We start from the raw sequence: 21,597 nt of genomic DNA, 5'->3' as shown, positions 1-21,597 counted from the left end.
GGCTGAAAATAGCGCCGGGTTAGTGCCTCGCCTCCTCACCTGACACTCTCTCTTTAAGCGAGCGCGTTAATGTATGCCTGCTCTACACTTGTAGTTTTCTATCTGTGTATTTTAGTGGCACTGCGATAGCCAAAAGGCTTATTTTGCTGCAGGAAATGTGTGTGTGTAAGCAAAATCCTTTGTACTGTGTGTGATGAAAAAGAGCAGGCTGTATAACAGCTTGCAATGATGTTCTTGCTACACAAGTGTTCGCTTACACATCCATGCATGTACACACACACTTTTGCACAGAAGCCTCAGTTCAGACCAGGGAAAACCTTAAAAAGGAGGCAAAGAGACAAAACAGAGAGAAAAGACACAGAGGAATGAAAAATATACAAAATTCAAGCAATGGACTCTTGACCAGAAAAAAAGACAATAATAATAATGAACACTATATATGCATGGAGTTCATGTTTATTCCTGTAAGAGAAATTTCACTCAAACCGGGTTCATATTAAAATACACTCATTGTAAAAACACATAATAAAAGAAACAATAAAAACACCCTATATTCAATAAAAGCACACAACAAATTACCCAGCAACCTCCATATGGACAAACAGAAGTCAATAAGACCAGAGAGGGACTGTGTAGCTCGATACAGTGCAATAAAAATGCCAGCTCATGGCCAGGTCACAGTGAAAGGAACTTAAAATTGATCCCCCTCTCTGTCCCTCTGTTGCAGTGTGGTGTGTTCGTTTCTCCCAAGAGCCCGCGGACCAGTCAGTGGTGCTGGGAGAACGGGTGGTGCTGTCCTGTGTCGTCTTCAACTACAGCGGCATCGTGCAGTGGACCAAGGACGGCCTGGCACTCGGCATTGGAGAGGGTCTTCGAGGTAAAGGAAGGGAAAGAATAGGGACAGAAAAAAATGCAGCTTCACCCAGCTGTAGGGATCAAAGTGAAGTGGAGAAGGGGAATAACTCAGCTACGGTTTTGGTTCAGTTTGGAGTCTAAGAACCCTGACAAAAGCTATTATGGTTGAAAAGTGTAGGGGTTTTTTAACATTAAGGCAATGAACACTGTACCATGCGAGAGGGAGTTAAGAGCGTGTGAGTGACAATCTGGGCAAAAATGAGTCCTGTATATCATGCTGAATTAGAGAAAATCCCTCACACTGCTGACAAAAGCAGACGCACATTCACATTTACATTTTAAGCCGACACGCACATCCAGAATGACTTACTATGAGTGCAACAGTAGAATATGCTTCATTTTAAAGATGAGGAAACATCACAAGCAGCCAAAAGTGAGAGTCAAAGGGTCAAAGCCACAACAGACACCCAGGTTTTTTTTCTGTATACGTGGAATAATCAGACGAAACTCAGAAATGCAAAATCAAAGAATGAGAGGCCAGGAGAAGAATAAGAAAAGCAAAAAATGTCATTCTCAACTAACCTCACCTTGATTTTCTTCAAACTATGCAAACAAGCTTTTGACCACTGTGGCTTACTGAATGCTAGCATTGCTTATGAATAAGGCTGCTTATAGACCTCTGTCCAGGATAACTTTCAGGTAAAATAAAAGGAAAGAAAATGAGCTGATAGGCTCACTGAAACAGAATTAAGAATGTGCAGCATATCAAGTATTCAGATTTAACATCCATATAACACATTAATCAGGTAACTACCATATCGTTTCACCTTCATCGGCTGTGCATTATTGATTTATACAAATGAAAGTGTTGGAAAGAAAGAGAACTATACAATTATACATAATATACAAACACATAAATAAAAATGCAAATAAGATGACTACTTTTACAAATTCGTATTTTTGAGAAGTATAGAAAAAAACAACATGTAGAAAAAAGAAACTGATGATTTCTAAAAAAACCTCTGTTCTAACTAACAGTCCATGAAAGCTCCTCTCCATCCACCCATATTCTTAACTACTTACGCCAAATCAAGTTATTGGAAATCAATCATTTATTGTTTAAGGCTGCAGTTATACATCCCTACAAACCAATTGGTAACTGGCTTGAAATCACTAGCTACTCGTGAAAAATGATTTTTCCCTGGTCATTTGCTAGCAGTTACGGTGAAATTGATCACTTAAATCCCCAGTCCCCAGACTAAAGACCAGTCAGAGACCCCCTGGTAAACACAGGCAGCTTCAGAAAAACGTGTATTCCCAATCAGCTGGTGAGTCGTTATGGAAGGTTGTTTGCTGTCGATGGAGAAACATACCTGATAAACACGTGTTCGGTGCTGCACAAAAAACCTTGTTGCTTTTGTCACTATAGCAGATTGCTGTGATCACAGATAGTTTTTATGGAAAATGCTGACTGCGAAACCTCGCCAACTGCTCACTTAGCCATAATGAAATTGCGAAAGGTGTCTTCAAGGTAAAGTTGCACCTACTGAAATGTGTTAGCTTCAGCAGTAAGACAACTTTCAAGTGTCAAAAATTAAGTCAATACCTTTGATACTTTCATAAGTTTTAAAAAAAATTATTCTGTGATTATGATTTTTGAGTTTCTCAAACTCACATGTTATGTTAAATGAATAGACTTTTGGGAGTATTGCAAATATACTTTTGCAGTGTAACATATAAGGTCTAAGCAGTCTGTAGTATTACTGATCCCTACTAGTTAGCCTGGGGGATGTACCAGACCGTACCAGCAGGTCTAAAGTGCTGTAGCTATGGTGATTGTGGATCCAAAATTTAAATGCAGGACAAGTGAAGGAGTCTGTGGAGAAGGACTTTCAGCTGATCCAGGGAAGTTCTGACAAACCTTCACACTACTCAGCAAAAGGAAAGCAAGTCTTAGCCCAGGCTATGCTTAGCAGTAATCCAAACTGAGGATATTGTTTTGCTGTGGAAAGAGCACTTTCAGAAACTCTTGAATCCCACTAACACATCCTCTGTGGAGGAGGCAAAACTTCAGAGGTAGTAAAGGAGCTCTTAAATTCTCCACGAGAGTCTGAAAGCTCCGGACCTTGTTAAACCGTCTAGGCGAAGATGCATTTTCATGTCGTGTGGAGGTCGGGGACAGTGTCTGTATAACAGGATACCAGAATAAGGGAGAAAAGGTCTGTTGTAATTTGTAATGTAACTGCTCAGCATGCCTGGCTAAGCTCATATATGGTGCTCAAAGGGAGGTTCTGATTGGCTGTTGAACTCTGGACTAAGGATTAATCCTGCTTCACTCCTGCTATACCACATTAGACTAAGTCTTCATGCTGGAAGAGTTACTGAGGTGTGATGGAAAAATTGTTCTTCCAGTTTACATGTGTTTTATACATGTGTCAACTGAAGTATCAAGGGATCAGTATTTCACAAAAATGGTACCAGAGCACTTTGGTGGAAAGGGGGTTGAACTGGAAGGTGAAGCTTTCTATTAACCAGTCAGTCTTCTCACCTAGGGTCAAGTTTGGGGTAGTGACTGAAAGAATAAAGGCTGCTGAGGTTCTTAGATGCAATGTGAAATATTTTAAAATACCAAGGGGTCTTTGAGAGGACTTGGTGCTCCTTTGCGAAGGGATCGAGTTGAGCCAGTCCCGGGATCTTATCTAAATACCATTTTAGCAACTTTGACTGGATGCTTTCACAGTTGATTTTCCATCTGGTATGTGACCCTGTGATACAAAGGGTAGACCCAAGACAGATGATACAACTCATCTGACCTGTGGACACATCTGAATCCTTCATTAGGGGTTGAAAAATGTTTTTAAGGAGAGAAACATTAGAATTTACCCGCTAAGCCTACAACCACCTTGATCCAACTCTGCATAATCCACAGAAAAAGGACAGATGGAAGAAAAACTAACTACACAGCTTTCATTCATTCTGCCTTTAAAGCTATTTTAAACAATTTATTGAGAAATAGTTAGGAAAGCTTTTATTTATGCATGAAAATGTTGCTTTTTTTTTTTTTTTTTGCTTTAATGTGCAATTTCATCTTCTCACAAAATGCAAAATGCAAGAGAAAAACTTTTGTATTAGCACTTACAAATATCACATTAGCACGCACAGACTTTCAGCTCTAAATCACCCATCACATTTCTCATAACACTGTAAATTCATCCACAAAGAACGCTACATGCTGTATAGCACGCAAAAAACACCACATACCCGTCCACCCACACACACACGCACACACCGCCCACACACACTGACACAAAACACACACGTACACACAGTCACACAAGTGATAATCTGACATGTGATGCGAATCTTGTGTTCAACTCAATTTAATTCACAGGTTCAGTAAAGGTCTGCACTTCTCTCTCGCCTTCTCTCGCTCTCTCTTTCTCCCTCACACTGCCTTTATTTCCTGCTCCTTCATCTTTAAAACTACAGCTTCACCATCACTTGCTGGCTTCCCAGATCCCCTCTATTGCTTTTTATTTCTTCACTCTCCTCTCCTCTCTGTCGGTCCCATCCCCGTCCCTTCCTCCTCCCGCTCTCATTTTGTTGTTGGTAATGCTCTCTTTGTCCTTGTAGCCTTTTACAGCATGGCCCTGCTGACAAACACATTTGATAAACATGTTGTCCTCTTTGTCTCTTTTCCTGCTTCTTAACCATCTATCATCGCCTTCGGTCCATCTTTTATCCTTAGTCGTCGGCTGCCATTCTTCCCGCCGTGACACACGGTCACTCAGCCTTTTGCCCATCTCATAACCTGAACTTGAAGCCATGTCGTGAAGTCTGCAAGTTGTAAACATTTGCACCAACAAATATTATTAATTCATTTGTGATCCATTAAGGTGCAGATGTTTGATGTATGATGTATAAGTGGTTTTTATTATGCGCCCTGTATGATTACATACAGCTGTGGATGACAGTGTAGGCGTACAGATTGTGCAGTGCAATTCTCACCTGAAGTTAGCTCACCCACACATACGCAGGAGATCTGCGTTCATTCACAGACCAAAACAGCTTCTAGACATCACCTGGCTGCGCCTGTAAAATGTCAGATAAATACAATTTAAATCCAGTTAATATATGATCAGTGTACAGCCACCTACATGTGTGGATCATGTTTACACGTAACAGCGCAAATACCCAAAACACACATGCATCTTCTCACTACCTGCAGGCATAAGTGGTGGCAGTTTATTGTTCATCCTCAACCTCCTCCTCCTCTCCTCCTCCTCCTTCTTCTCCTTCTCCCCAGGGTGCTTTCACCTCTGTGGTTGCTATGCTGCGAGGTGCTGGAGTGGATGATGTAATCTCCACTAATACTTTTGTCCCCCTCCACCCAACCTCCTTCTTCCTCCTTGCACCCCAACTGCCTGCCTGCTTGCCTGCCTTTGCCATCTGAATCCATGATGTCATGTTAGGATTGGGCACGGAGGATCAATGAGTGCCCCCTAGTGGGATGTCACGCTCAATTATGTCTTTGTCTGCGAGTTGAGGGTTCAAAGAGAGAAAAAGAGGGTGCTGTAATTGGAACAGCGCAGCCCGTAATTCTGCAGGAATTGATGTGGCGTTATTGAATATGTGGCCACGTTTGATCAGTGTTAGTGCAAAAACCATTTAGCTGTTTATCGCTAACTGTGTTACTATACTGCCGTTATGCGTGTGTCCTCATGCATTCATTACCCCCCTTGTGTTGTTTGTGTAGAGGGCATATCATATCATTGTGATCTCCAGATGCTGTGGTTAATGAAAAAAGGTCTTCAATAAATCATGTTATCTGTGTATTATGATAAAAAGCTTTGACACTTTCCCATAAATATGTGTCGCCTTGCTCTCTGTTCTCTGCCTGTGATGGATGTAAAACAATCGGGGTTCAGCATTTATCCATTTCAAAAGAGCTTTTACATTTGCTTTATCCTGTGAACAAATCAGGTCCGAGTCCTCTGTTGCACGGTTACATGAAGGACAGAAATAATATTAAAAACTGAATGAAAGAAGATGGAGAAGAGGTTTTGGGGTTTTCTTTTTATGGTCTTTATATAAAAGACATGACAAGTACCTCAAGGAACTACAGTTTAAATGATTAGTTCACCATTATTACTGAGAAACTGTGTTTTTTGTGACATATGTTGTGTTACAGACACACACAGTTTTAATTTATAGTCATAAAGTTTGAGCTTTTGACTGCAACCCCCAGACAAAACAGAGGTGAATGAAATTTATCTACAGTCTGCAAAACATCACCTAAAAAATTCAAGAGTGACATCTCTTTTCAGAAAATGAGAGACTGATTGAAAGGTCTACTTTCTATTTAGGAATATTACTGAATTCAGATTTTTACTGAATTTCTTTTTATTATCAGTTACTTGTAGCACAGACTAAACTTTTTTTTTTTAGGAATTTCAGATTTTGGATAGCTTAGGAATAACTTTTAACATAGATTTCATTACAATCTCACAAGAAAGGGTAAATGTGAAATATACCAGCTTGTTTTCTTCTAAGTGAGGTGGAAGCAAAATATTTCACAACAGGAAATCATCACTGAGTATTTCTAAAAAATATATACTTTCCTCCTCAGAAACAGCAGATACAGATCATTCAGTGAATCCAGTATTGTTGTGATGACTCATGTCTGTAATTGAAGCATTTAATGTCTCTTCCTGCACTTCATCATTTCAGAACAATCATTCTTCCCTTCAAGTTGGCTCACTATGTATGAAAAAGTATGTGACTTGGCGTGACTGTAATAAAAACAGACTGAAGTAAATGAGTCACAGTGTGAATTATATGCTCTCTAACTGAAAGTTTGCTGGGTTTGTTCAACAGCGTGGCCCAGGTATCGTATCCTGCGTTCTCTCGACATCGGCCAGTACAACTTGGAGATCTCCAACGCCGAGCTTTCTGATGACTCTCTCTATGAGTGTCAGGCCACAGAGGCAGCCTTGCGCTCCAGGAGGGCCAAGCTCAATGTACTCAGTAAGTACCCTGCTGCTACTGATACAGGGGTCTTCTCCTGATGCATTTTTCTGATTTTCCTCTAACTAGTTAAGTAATTATGCATTGAATCCTCTCAGTAAATCTTTGGGTTTCCTTTTTGCTTTCATTAAACCAACTTTGTCATAAGTTAATATGAATCTTCCACATCCTTAAAATTTAAGTGGAAATTGCAGAAATTGTTCTTTCTACAAAGCCTCAGTGCCAGCTTGCTTTTGTTATAATCCCAAATGTGCTGTTTGAGAGTCTGTAGCTTTAAAAACAACTGAGCTGCCACTACCCAAACCCTTTCAGGAAGATGTCTGACAAAAAAAAATCTCAGTTCAGGCTACACTAATACACAAAATATTGCATGAAAACAAATTAACCAACACCTAGGTCTCACCTATTAGCTTCAAAATGTCCCTGCACTGTGCTGGTTTTGTAAACGCACAAGAATTCAAAGTAAGAAAGACTTTTGCAGCTGTGTATGCAACTTGCAGGTTAGGCAACCAGCATTTCTACTTTTTGCTTACCAAGATTTAGAAGGTTTGGTAAATGATAACGTAAATAATTAGGAAAATGGGTGTTACTTACAATCACATAACACTGCCAATCTGATTGATAATCTGGGACATCTTAACCATCTCCATATACTTACATTAATGGGGTAGTTCACCCAATGTGTATATATTTCCTCTGACTCTGAGTGCTGTTAGTCCATGTAGATAGTTTTGGGGTAAATTGCCCATTTTTACAGATATTGGCTATAGAGAAGTTGCTTTCTCTTAAATATAACCAAGCAAGGCAACAAACCAGTTAGAAGTTTTATGCAGGTCTAATTTTATTCTACCAAACTACTTCCAATAACCATACCTCTGTGCAGAAGGTAGGGTGCATCTACTCGTGACGAGAAACTCATTCTAGTGACAGTGTGACAGGGTGTAAACATTAAAGACGACCTCCTTCAGCCGAGCTGTAATGTTAGCTAGCTGCATCCTTCCTTTGGTGGGCGGATGCAGACAGAGGTAAGAAAATAGCTCCTATGAAACAGCTCACAACAAAATTGTGGATTTTTTGAGTAACTGGGTCATGCTTTCTGGAGAGAGACATCGCTGCTGATTTTTAGTTTGTTTGCTTGTTTTTGGCACTTGGGTGAAGCTAGTATCTCCAGAACTGGGCAACTGAAACAAAAAAACCCACTAGATTAAACAAAACAGGAAATGCATGAGGAAAATATGTACATTTAATTGAGGGTGAACAACCCCTTTAAACAATTAGCTTAACCAAGAAGCTAATTTGTGTTAAATAGGACATTAATACCTAAAAAAGACACATGAAAATCATGCCTCTAGTCTTTTGATATATATGAAAGGTTTTACAGTATTATGTGTTTTTATGGTGTACTATATGTATATGTAACGTTTTTTTCTTTATTCATGTGTTAACACTTACATAAATGTGTCATTTTAAAATATGAATTTGCATATCACCCCTTCAGTTCCCCCTGAGGACCCAGTGGTCGAGGGATCCCCCGAGCTCTTGCTGATGGCTGGTACTTCACACAACCTGACCTGTGTGACTCGTGGGGCCAAGCCTGCAGCGCACATCCAGTGGACCAAGAATGGCCTTCCTGTGGAGGGGGCCTACCACTCCACGGTGACTCATACACACCCATGCACACATGCAGATAATAGCAGCCACACGTGTGTGTGTGTGTGTGTGTGTGTGTGTGTGTGTGTGTGTGTGTGTGTGTGCGCGTGTGTGTGTGTGTGTGTGTGTTTTTCCAAGGGGAGTTTGTAAAGCTCACATAATGATGATTTTGATGATCACGAGTTCACTTGTCGCTGTAAGACTATGTAATACAAACTGTAGAACAATGCAATCTTTGTAACATAATCCACTCTGTCTGTTTATTTGTTTATATGCTTTCTTTTGCTGGAGGCGTGTTATGACGGGCAAATACAGTATGCACACCTCGGGCCAGGCGGCTTCCCAGAAGTCCTCCAGTCGAGAAATAGTGTGCCGATCATTAGTATTTCACACAAAGTGCTCCTTACTGTTTAGTCAACAATACACTCACCATATTTATTAAGAAATGATTAATGGTTACAGATTTTAACCTATAAATCAACAGACAGAAACTTTCAATGGGTTTTTTTGGCTATAGTAGCAGCAATGAAGGTGCAGAAACATTACTGAAATCTCTTTGCTAAATCAAACTAAACTGTCTTTTTCCCCTCACACTGAGAAAGCCACAGTTACACCAAAGTTCTTACATTTTGAAATGAAAATTAAACCATGAAACTTACTGAAAGAGGACACGACAAACTTTCAGTCCTAAATTTCCTGCTCTTTGTCAGCTGTAGAGACACATCAAAATGTGCAGTGTTAACACAGCATGCTGATGTTGCTGCTGAGCAGATGAAAATGTTAATGTGTAAAAAAAAACAACTAATACTAGAACAAACAAACTAAGAGCACATCGCATTTCCCTCTTTGGGCTGCTATGCATTGCTTCATTCATCCATAGTGAGTCTTAGAAAATATCACAGACTCTATTTTTATGTGTTTTAACAATTCAGTTGATGCACTAAAGCGAGTTTGCAGGGGCAGCTAATTAAAATTAGTGGTTAAGTAGATGTACTTGTGGTATTTCATAATTTTTGTATTAGAAAAAAAAAATACTGTCGCACTTGCACACCTACTCAACACATGTGTTTAATTACACTCCTACTTCAGTAGACTTTATATTGCGAGTGTCAGCCATTCCTTCTACCCGGAAGCAGAGCACATGCTTTCCAGACATCTCTTGCTATCCTCACTTTACAGTCGTGACACAACTTAAAAGACACAAAGATCCAAGACATGTTTTATTAACCCACTGCCAGAGATTTTCTTTTGTACACACATATAGGCAGGAAATGTATTTGGTGACACCTTGCACACAGTCGCAGTGTTACATTTCTTCCGTGTTCAGATTCCTTGCCATCCCGCATATTCTCCTGTACACATGAAAGCAGGTCTGCAAGCGCGCGCACGCATAGACACTCGCTCGCATATGCACACTTGCGCTTTTATATGCACAGAGATGCAGCAGCAAACATTGACTCACGCACTCAAACACAGATGTTTTTACATCTCATCACAGCCAGCTTTATGCCCCCCACACATGCTCATACATATTACATGCTGCTCTTATATTACCCTGTTACTGACCACGCATTTAAACTACACTGAAAGCTGTACACAGTTTCTTGACAGATTCTGTGGCTGCATTTTAAAAAATGCCACCTCCTCATTCCAAGAAAGCTGGATTTTATGTTCATGTTCGCCAGAAGAAGATTTATGGCGTCTCTTTTATGACTGCCACTAAGGACTGTTTACATTATTGATTCATCTATCAATTCTTTTCTCCTATATCTTTCTTTTCCTTCTTAACTTCACATACTTTATATATTTTTTTCTATTTCTGTCCATGGATTTCTATTTATGTTCAATTATTTCTCATCTCTCATGGCTCCATTAGTAACTCACCAGTGTCTCTTTCCTTCCCCCACCTGTCTTTCTACCTTTATTTCTCCTTTTTTCATCCTTCCTCTCCTCTGTGTATCTTTTCTTTGATCTTACTCTGTGGGCTCTTCTCCCTAAATTCCTCTTATCCCGTCGTCTCCCCTGCTAATGCTTGCCCTGTCTTTGCCTTTTTTTTTTGTTGAACAGGAAGTGCTGCCAGACAGGAAAAGGGTTACGACCAGGAGCTACCTGCCCATCACACCAGTCGACACAGACAGTGGCAGCAATTTCACCTGTGTGGCCAGCAATCCAGCTGTACCTATGGGGAAACGAACCACCCTAACCCTCAATGTTCACCGTATGTTACTCTTCCTGTCTGCAAGACTCTAAACACACATAGATGCTCTGGTGATGAAGCAGAGCGTATTTTTTGCAGACAGACTGCAAAATCAGTAAATATTTTTAATTAGCTGTGCCAGCACTCACCAACTTGAAGTAATTACCAGCAAAAAATAATATACATGTCAGTAATGTTCAATACATTCTCAAATCTGGATGTCTTCCAAATTGATTTAGCTTGATTTGTGTTGTTTTAGCACATATTTGGAGGCCTGAAGCAGTTCAGGAATCTACTGTACTTCATCACCTGGTGAGCCAGAAAGTTTTTATGGTGGTGAACTTAGGAATTATTGTCAAGAAGGAAAAAGTAGCTTTAATAACTGTTTTACTTAAGATATAGGATCAGTGCAGAAGTCTATAGGTAACCAAAGTTTCTCCTTGAACGACATAATATGAATGAAAATCCCATATCCACAGATGTATAAAACCAAACACCTAGACATGCCGCCTGCCTTTCACAAACATTTGTGAAGGAATGGATTGTTCTAAAGAGCTCACTGAATTTAAGTGTAGCACTGTAATAGGATGCCACTGTTCCTCCTAAATATTCCAAAATCAGCTGTGAGAAGAGTTATTGCAAAGCATTTAGAAACTCTAGAAACTCAGACACATTCCCAAAACTCTGCTGACTTAATAACTGCAGGTTTCCAAACCTCCTCTGGCATTCATGCAACATCAGCACAAAAACTGTGCACCATGCGCTTCACAGCATAGGTTTCCAAGGCTGTAATATGTAGGTGGTCCAGTACTTTTGTTCATATAGTATGCAGTCATTATATTATTCACACTCATGATCTCTATATAAAAGATAAAGGCACCGCTGTGAGTTCTGATTTGCAGAGTCAAGTGTTTTTAAGCTTTGGCTTTTTAAGCATTTTCTCCATCAGCATTTTAGAAATTTCAAGCAGAGGGCAGATCTGGGAAACTGGGTGACACTGCTTGCTCTTTCAGTAGCTGCTTGTCATTCACATGCTAGGCCCACCCTAAGTCATAATCTGCTTTATTGTTCTTCTGGATATTAATGGGGACTGTAATATATAAAATGAGCACACTTTTATATTCACTAAGGACCGAAACTTTCAAATGAGAACAAAAATCTCATCAGAACGTGCTCACTGAGGTCTCAGAATAAGGGAACCCAGAGTTTTCTTTACTACCAGAGTTCCTTTTGCAACCATAGGAGGTGTCCCTTGTTGAACATTTAAAAGAATGAAGGTTGAAGGTACTTCTGGATTGCCGTCTGCTATATGCATATTTTATAAATACAATTTATGTTCACATTATTGTTAAGTTCATTTAGAATATATATCAAACGTGTATCTCTCCCTGTGTAGACCCTCCCACCGTGACCCTGTCCATCGAGCCTCGCTCTGTCCTTGAGGGAGAGAGGGTTACCTTTACCTGCCAGGCCACTGCCAACCCTCCTATCATGGGCTACAGGTCTGGATGGTTTTTTTTAATATGTGTTTACAGGTTTTTGTGCACTTCAGGCTATGAGAAACTTTTTGATGCTCGTCCTGCAGTGCAGATAAGATGTTTAAAGCCAATATGTTTTCTTTCATCTGTGTGAGTGCGCTCATACCCTCTCCCTGCTGTTGCTCCTGAATAGCAATTTCTGCTTAGAGAACAGAATTGATAAAAGTACTGAACATTTGTACAGCTAAACGCCGACTTTTATCGTAAGCGACAGCACCGAAGCACTGGAACTGCAAAATGCTGGAGTTTAACACGATGGTTGTAATTTGAGGTTTGAGACTCCAACAGAGGGTCCCTGTGTGGGAACACTGCCAGGTACTTAGGCACTAGGCCTACTGAGTGAACATTAAATGTCATCTAATGGAAGATGTGCAATATGGTTATTTGATTTTGAGTCAGGTATCTGGCAAGATACGGCACGGATAACAGAAATGAAGAGAAATTTCTTGCAATCATTCCCTCAGGTTTTCGTATTAAAGTCGTGTAAATGTTAGCTTAATTGATAATACAAAAAGAATCATTGTCTTATGGTGGAAATCTAACATTTAGATAACCTCAAAAACCCATTATGCTTTTGAAATATCCCACTGGGAGGTCTACATAACAATGATTTACAACGCTTAGAAACATGTTGAACTGTGTGTTGTGCTGTGTGTCTCACTGTCAGGTGGGCTAAAGGTGGCGTGCTGCTGGAGGGAGCCAGAGAAAGCGTGTTTGTCACCACCGCAGATCACTCATTCTTCACCGAGCCCGTGTCCTGTCAGGTGTTTAACGCCGTGGGAAACACTAACGTCAGCATCCTTGTGGACGTGCACTGTGAGTAGAGTGCAAACACTCCTGAGCTGAGTGGGATTCTGATGACATGAATGTGCTTCGTGCTCTCTATTTGTCTAAAGAAACATGCTGCATTTATATTGTTACCATACACCATTCGTGTATTCCGCAATGAGTAAATTCCCAATAGGCTGTTTTTGCGTGTTCTCTCAGTTTAAACTAAGTTTTATGTCAAAAGCCTATACATAAAGACATTCTAACAAGACACTTCAATGAATTAGGTAAATAATCAAAATGTGAAAGAAGCAATGTGTTCTTCATAGTTAAGGACATATTCAAAAGAATGCAGTGAAAAAGGAGAAAAAGAGAAAAATGTTGCACAAAAATGTCTTCCTTTATGATAGTGAAATGAACAGTTATTTCTTAGAGAATATGAATGAATTCTGCTATAATAAAACATAATTTCTTCTTTGTAATCAAACTTTCTAGACAGTTCAACTAATCAATATTTTTTTAAACAAATCAAATGAAAATCAACTCAGTTTTATTTATGTAGCACCAAATCAACTCAACAGCCACTTCAAGATGCTTTATGATAAAGAGAAACAATAATAAACTGTATATTGTTGTAGTACAATATATTGTATATAATGTGTTCTATACAATATAAAGTGTAGAAGACTGCTGAAAATCATAAAAATAGCTAAAATAATAAGTTTGACCAAAAAAAATGTAATAATTAAAATTTTCAATATATTTACATAAAAATGTTTATTCTATTAAAACACCAAAAGTGAATACTCCTACTACTACTAATTTTACTACTGCCATTAATAATAGTACTAATGGGCTCCCTCTGCCCTCCCTGTAACGCTGTGGCTTGAAGTGTAATGGCTGAAAGCATCACTACATGTTTGTTGTTTTGCTTTGAGGAACAGATAAAAGAGAAGAACCGGAGACTCTGCGGGGCATTCCCAGTTCATAAAACAATAGCATTTTCAGAGGCCGTCTGACGCAAGGGCATGTAGACTTGTAAACCTTAAAGACTAAAAAGGGAATTTTAAAATTAGTGCAAAAACTACCAAAGCAGTGTAAATAGGCTTTAAAGTGCTTTTCTGGTCTTTGGTGTGCAGAATCTATTAAAAACTATTTTGTTTTTGTTGCTTTTACATAAAATATAATTGTAATTATTGTACTTTTGTTTTGTCCTAATGCTTTTTGCTTTTTGTCTTTGTAAAGTACATTGAATTGCTTTGTATGAAAGGAGCTATATAAATAAATTTGACTTTGACTTTGGTAGGAACCCTTTTGTTGCTCATTTGGTGATTGGATTGCTGTTTTCTTTCAGTTGGCCCCATACTGGTAGTGGAGCCCAGGCCGGTTACAGTGGATGTGGACGCAGACGTCACTCTTAACTGCAAGTGGTCTGGAAACCCTCCTCTCACTCTCACCTGGACTAAAAAGGGCTCCAGCATGGTAAAAAGACATTTTTACCTTTGAACTTAAATCTAACATCACCCATTCATGATCGATTAAAGTATTATTTCTGTAAATACTTATTAATTACTGAAATATATAGAACATAAAGTGAGAACAGCTAATGTAGTCATAGTTCTAACCATATAATATATAAGCACATCTATATTAAGGACCTAGATTTTGTTAATGTTTGCTCAGTTGTAAAGCCATCTTCATATCTTAAATTTTTAATTTTTAGCTAACAAGTTAAAAAAAGCTTGAGGGGAAAAAAAACTAATGGTGCCCTCCAAGTAAATCAACATGCTATATGAATTAAAAATAGATAATCCTCCCTCCAACCTCCTTTTTTAACATCTCTCCAGTCTACTTATCTCTGTTCTTTTCCTCTTCATCAGCCTGTTTTTTTCCCTACCTGTGTGTGTGCGTCCAGGTGCTAAGCAACAACAACCAACTGCATCTGAAGTCAGTGAGCCAGGCTGATGCAGGCCAGTATGTCTGCAAGGCCATCGTGCCCCGAATTGGCGTGGGAGAGACCGAGGTTACGCTCACTGTCAACGGTCAGTTAATCTTCACTTACTCTGCATTATCAAGAAAAGTGTCGATATTAGCAAAACTCACAACATGTGCAAAGAGATCTCCCTACACAAAGCACAGCCCTAATTTATGTCGAACAAGGCACAATGAAACCACACAGACCTGCAGGATGTGTTTATTTGATCTAGTGTTAAATGTAAGCATTCATCTATCTGAATCGCTCTAACAGCTGAAGCCACTGAGCGAATGGAGCACAGTACTGTATGGCCTGTCGACCCGACCTGATTTATTCCGGCCTGACCCAAACGATCTAATCAGCTAATTTTTCAGTCATGAACAGGCCAAAACCCAATATTTCAAAATCTCACAGAGCGGCCAGCAGGTACTTAATAAATCAAAACTGATTCACCAAGAACACAGTGATAAAAAGAGAGTTCACAAATGCCCCTTAAATCTTCACTAAATAGCCAAGTTCCTGGTCAAACAAGAAAAGGGGACAGAAAAAAATCATTGGCATGTCCTTGCAAATGAAAAGCTAAAAGCTTTTTTCATTTTATTAATGATCTGGTGATTATTTTGGCACTCATTCACTAATCAGACACTTAGTGTGAACACAGTAAAGTATTTGTACCATCCACCTCGTTCCCATGACTCACTGCAAAGCATGATGCATTGTTTTAGTGGAGCTATTTATACTTCTGCAGAGCACGGTTACTGTATAGCACACCAGCTTTGGTTTCATAGTTCAGCATCACACTTGATCTGACGATTGCATGTGTCATACATTTGATCAACTTAAATATGCTTTATAATAAAAATATAATATTTACATAAAAATAAGAGAAATAACAAACAACAGAGAGAGATGAAAGACAATAAAGAGTTATCATCCATGGGCAGCTCGAATGGCAAACGCCCTTTTTACAAAACAGCAGAGCCTCTTTCTCCAATCTACGGAAATTTAGAGACATATATGGTGTTAATAGGTCTTTGATATACTTCAGAGCAAGGCCATTTAATTCTTTAAAGTAATGAATAAAATTTTAAAATCAATAGAGAATTTAACAGGCAGTCAGTGCAAATTTGCCAGCACTGGAGTAATGTGATCATTTTTTTTAGTACCAGATCAAAATCCGGGCAGCAGAGTTTTTTCCTCAGCTGGATTCAGTTGCGAGAGCTCGAACTGATGATTAAAACCACTGCAACAGTCAAGTCCAGAAACACAGTGATTAAATCCATGCATGACAATTGAAAATGAGATGACTGGATGTTATTTTCAACTTGTGAATCAATACAGAGGTCAGTGCTAAAAGCAGCTTTAAAATATTTTCCTCACATTAACTTTATTTTCCACTCTGATTTATTTTTATTTCTCGTACAGAGTGATGGTGGGCTACGCAAGCGCCGTTACATGCGTGTTACTTTTATTAGCTCGGTTTCATTACTGAAAAGGAGAGCACTGCAGTGCGGTTGCTGTGTTAACAGTCTTTCATTCACTGTGATAGAGAGTGACAGTATTGCAGCGAGCAGGTTTTCAGTGACTTTGCTCAGAGTGTTTTTGTGAAAAGCAGTAGATAACAGCAAAATCTTTCTGCAACTTGCTCAAAGTTGTTGTTACCATTAAAATTACCCACCTGCAACAGACATTTCACGGATTTTGTGCATGACCAGACTCTGAATGCATCTTTCAGCATTTTCTTGGCCTTTTTTAAAGATCTTTGTGTCCAATCTTCGAGCACATAGCCAGAGTGAGGAAACACTATTATCAATGCAGTCTGAAATATAGAGGTATAGAGGTTGAAGAACTGTCTATGGGATGTATTAATACTAGAGAATATGCCTCTTCTTTCCTTAATAAAGCAATTATTTGTGCCAAAGAATGTCCTCTAATAGCAGACACTGTATAAAAAAAAATATTTTCTCATTTGCTTTGTGGGGTTCTCTCTTAATTCTACCAATTAATATGATTTTTTTTTATGAATGACAGTTTTTCTTCGTTGTAGTAATCCTCCTCTCTGTGCATGTATCCCTCTCTCTCTCTCTCTCTCTTTGCCTTGTGCTATCTCACCCTTTCAGGCCCCCCTATCATCTCCAGTGATCCAGTTCAGTACGCTGTCAGAGGGGAGAGAGGGGAGATCAAGTGTTACATCGCCAGCACCCCTCCACCTGATAAGATTGTAAGTCCATCCTTGGAAGTTGTAATCTTCTGCAGAGGTGCTTGACCTTTTCAGATTGCATCTGCCTCATCGTGATCGCAACGCCTCGTCCACCCCGAAAACAAAATGATTTTTACTTTCTCTCTCCAGCCTGTGTCACACAGGCCGAAAGACCGACATAAGCGACTGTTCTCCAATGATTACGGGAGAACAATCTGTTCCTCCTCTGTGGTGGAAGGTGTGACTCATCAAAAACAGCTGCTGTAGTGTTTGGCTGAAAATAAAGAGGACACACACACAAAACTGTGCACCGTGATCCAGTGAGATGTTGGAGTGCAGTAGATTAGATTCAGCTTCGATTGACGCCACACGTTACATGTTACTAAAGTATTTGTAAAGGTTTTGTGTTTGAATGGCTTGCGGTGAGTTGCACATTTTAAGACTTTTTATTGAAAAGTAAAAGTGATTAAAAAATGGAAATCACTGTGACTTTAATGTTCAAAAACATATTAAAAGATCCAACTAATAAATCACGGCTAAACGTGCTTGCAGTTTTTGCAATTTACAACAAATTGGTGTATGACAGGCAGGTATGAAATTGGCTGTAACTCTCACACCATCACAAAATAGCTACGACATATTTTTCTATTATTGACAAAGCTGTTTCTACAAGCCTTTAAATGTCACCGCCCAGGTTTTGTAGGACACTCAAATTACCACAATTTCACCAGTAAAAAAAATACATTCAGTCAGTGGATGCACGTGTATATGTCAACTTTCAGGAAGTCTTTAGCTGTTACAAATAAAAGACCAAGCTCACATCAATGTGTAATCCTGCAATATCTACCATACATGCATGTTTACTGTTCTCTTAAAGTCAAATATGTGGGAAAAAAATGAAATTATAAGAGAAAATGAACCAAGAAATGTTGAAGTTTAAATGAATCATCTCCTCCGAATCCTCCACCATCTCTCAGGGATGCAGTGATGCTTGTACCTCTATTTTGGGAATCGATTGTAAACATGACAAGTTTCACAGTGATGGAATCAATCACATTACAAAGCCAGCCAAGTGTTGGTTTCAGATTTATTTCACTGTCTACAACCTTTGGTGTAGTTTAGTTATATCAGGATCAATCAAAGTATTGATCATCCTTTCCTCATATTATGATGTAATAATCATTTTTCAACACAGGAGTAAAAAGTGTCCTGCAATTAAGGAAAAACAAAAGTAGGTATAGATTTCTTTTGGCAAAAATGTAATTTATTTATGATATATTCACCTTGAAGCATTTATATGCTAGTTTACCTACTTAGCCTTTGGTAAGACCAGCTAAAAGTTTGAGCCTGTGAGTGTTTTCAGGATATCCGCTCTAGTAACCTGATAACAGCTATCGAGTTCACGACTGTGAGGTATTCATTATTTGTGAATGCAGAGCAAAACTGTAAATATATAAATAAAATGGTGCATTTATTTAAACTTAAACATGACTGGTTAATAACACATGTACCGCAAGTGGACTGCAGACAGAAACCAGTCACCACCTGTCACCATATGCAGATATTATATTATGACCCTCTCATATGTATCATTACTCAGAGCTGGTTATCGCCTGATTGGAAGGTTAGAGAAATGTGTTGCTGAAAGATCTGAATCCTGTATCAGTGAGTGAACCCCTTTCAATCTGCTTTTATACAGTTACCCTTGAGTAAGGCATTACACAACCCACACCTCCTCCAGTGCTGTGTGTGGGTTAAAGGTCTTCCTTTGAGCTCAGGTGTGACTTTGTAAAGATGTAGGATTGCGATCCGTGAAATGAACACTTTCAGGCTATTTTTCCTAAAGACTGACTCAGTTTTCTTGCGAAATACCATCAGTATGACTTAGAAATACCATAATCACATAAATTTCAAACCCACAAATAAAGACAATCAGCATCCAGAATCAGGCTGTGCACCAAAAGCTCAGTTCAGTAATCCTTTTCAAAGTAAGCACCATCATTTCTTTTAAAAGAAAGCTTTCTCTCAGATTGCCTTTCCAGAAAACTGTAATTGAGTATCCGCCTGAATTTGCCATACCAGCAGCTGTGTGTGCTGTTTTTCTCCTAAAGTCACTGAGAGCAATGCCTGACCAAACTCTAATTTAATTTAAAGTGGGTTTTATATAAGTTAAAATATAAGTGGTATGGCATTCGATATAAAATTTCAAAAAGAACACGATGACGAGTATGCACTCATATCACAAAAAGAAGCAAAAAGAACTGAAATAAATCCACTTACGCCATTTGAGTTTGAAGGCTAGAATGAGTGAGAGAGAGAGTGGGGGTGAAGTAGATCGAAATGAGAAGGAGAGAGATGGAGGGAAAGTAAAATTTTGTACCTTTCAGCGTCAATTATCCAATTGTGCAGTGCCGACATGACAGAAATCAGAGCTTTTAGAAAGCTTCAGCCCCCTGCTGCATTGGCAGAGAGCTCAGAGCGTATAATGTGATATGACATTATAGTCTAGGCTTAATGCAGAGACACAGGGACTCATAAAATATGAAGTATGATGCTGTGTGTGTGTGTGTATGAAAAAGTGTGGGTAGTGTGTGTGTGTGTGTGTGTGTCCATAATGCAAGCAATGAGAGACTGAGAAAGAGGGACAGAGATGCAGACAAAGGTGGTGCAACATAATTATTGTGAGGAAGTGCGATTAAAATAGAGAGAGAGAGTGAAGAAAATGAAGCGTTCTGCAAAAACCGTCCCTGGTTGAGTCTTTAATGACATTCGCCTTTTTATTTTTTCAAGCCAGGTTAAGAGGTACATTAGCCCAACATTTGGGTGTATGTATATTTGATATTGTCATGCTCTATATTTAATACCCTGGGAATTCCACCTCAGCAGATTTTAAGTAGAAAAACCTGCTCAAGTTTTTACCGCTCGTGTACACTTGCTGCACTGTGTGTGTCTCTTCTGTTTAACTGTTTTCTCACCCACTCAGAAAACTCGGTGCACACATTTTAATTAGGGAATAGTGTACCAGTTACCAAGGTGTGAAAATATAATCTTTCGATCTTAAAATGTATTTCCTTGCTTTTGTCTCTTTTAACACGTCTTAACAACAGCCCATCTGTTGCTCGTGTGAGCGTGTGTGTGTGCGTGTCCCTCGATGTGAGGCTATCGTGAAAAAGTGAAATCAGCATTATTGATCCCTGAGGTTAAAGTGGATGATTGCAGCAGAAAATGTTGGAGTTTAGATAAAAATCAAACAAATTACAGATGCTGGTGATTAGATCAGCATCGCATTAATACAGCTTGGAGGAGATGTGTTGATTAGGCACATATTTATATATTTACAGATATATCAAGTCTTTATTTTTAACTTAATCTAAAACTGAAGTACACTTGGGCTGCTTTTTTAGAGGCTTTGAAGAAACAGAACAAATGCAAAAGCCAGTGCTCACTCCAAAATGTTTTACTGACATCTTAAAATGTATTTTACTAGCTGTGTGTGATAGCCTTGGCCTCTTCTCTGTCAGGTTGTCCAGGTTTAGAAGTCAGGCCTTTGGTATCTTTGTTACAGGTTTGGGCGTGGAAGGAAAACGTCTGGGAAAAAGAGAAAGGCACACTAATGGAGAGGTACACTGTGGAGCAGAGTAAACCTCCATCTCAAGGCGGGGCTGTTCTCTCCACCCTGACCATCAACAATGTCATGGAGTCGGACTTCCACTCCCCGTACAACTGCACTGCCTGGAACTCCTTCGGACCTGGCACCATGATTATCACACTGGAGGAGAAAGGTATGAAGGGGGGGAAGGGAAACATATGTTGAACATGGTGATCATGCTGAGTACTTCTCACATATACACATTACAGAAAATAAACTACAGTCATCTTTACTTGCTATTATCAATTCAAATATTAGCATAATGGAATTATAATGCATGATTATGGAGAGACTGTGTTGAAGTTAGGGTTTTAGGTTAGGGTGAATAAAATCATTTAGTTTTTTGTTTTTTTTTTATAACTTGTTCAACTTTAAAGCACAGATGAAGCTTGCCGTGGCACGTGATCAATGCAGATTGCAGTAGTTAGTAAACAGAATTAAAATATTTATCATATATATCATAAATGTGTATCTAATTTTCATGAGCTGCTCTTCTTGTCTTTTCAAACACATAGATACACAACTACTCCACTGGCAAAAGCACAAAACCCTTCCTGCCTTCCTAGTTTAATGCTAGAATTATGTTTTCTGTTTGGCTACTGCATTGTGGAAGTTTATATACATAAAGCAAAAGCATAGAAGAAGACAAAGATTATATGTAGCAACCATGGATGTTAACATTACACTGGACTTTTCTGAGGGAAGCCTTTTGTGAATGCAAAACGCTTTAACTGTAGT

The 21,597-nt window shown here is 39.1% G+C and overlaps 1 protein-coding gene across 2 annotated transcripts in view; it reads left to right on the top strand.

The window, feature by feature from the left end:
* Nucleotides 1–21,597, top strand: part of kirrel1b (kirre like nephrin family adhesion molecule 1b) — an 81,404-nt gene that overhangs the window by 47,158 nt on the left and 12,649 nt on the right. For both annotated transcript variants that reach the window (XM_063461817.1, XM_063461816.1), the window contains exons 2-11: nt 728–877; nt 6,733–6,882; nt 8,381–8,538; nt 10,600–10,750; nt 12,126–12,231; nt 12,935–13,083; nt 14,390–14,517; nt 14,951–15,077; nt 17,131–17,231; nt 20,776–20,992. In XM_063461817.1, coding sequence (XP_063317887.1) covers nt 728–877; nt 6,733–6,882; nt 8,381–8,538; nt 10,600–10,750; nt 12,126–12,231; nt 12,935–13,083; nt 14,390–14,517; nt 14,951–15,077; nt 17,131–17,231; nt 20,776–20,992 — 1,437 coding nt within the window. The remainder of the gene's footprint in view (nt 1–727; nt 878–6,732; nt 6,883–8,380; nt 8,539–10,599; nt 10,751–12,125; nt 12,232–12,934; nt 13,084–14,389; nt 14,518–14,950; nt 15,078–17,130; nt 17,232–20,775; nt 20,993–21,597) is intronic.

This window comes from Pelmatolapia mariae, linkage group LG18 (genome assembly GCF_036321145.2).
Source record: "Pelmatolapia mariae isolate MD_Pm_ZW linkage group LG18, Pm_UMD_F_2, whole genome shotgun sequence".
In the NCBI taxonomy this organism is placed as follows: Eukaryota; Metazoa; Chordata; class Actinopteri; order Cichliformes; family Cichlidae; genus Pelmatolapia; species Pelmatolapia mariae.
This window is presented reverse-complemented; position numbering and strand designations above follow the sequence as displayed.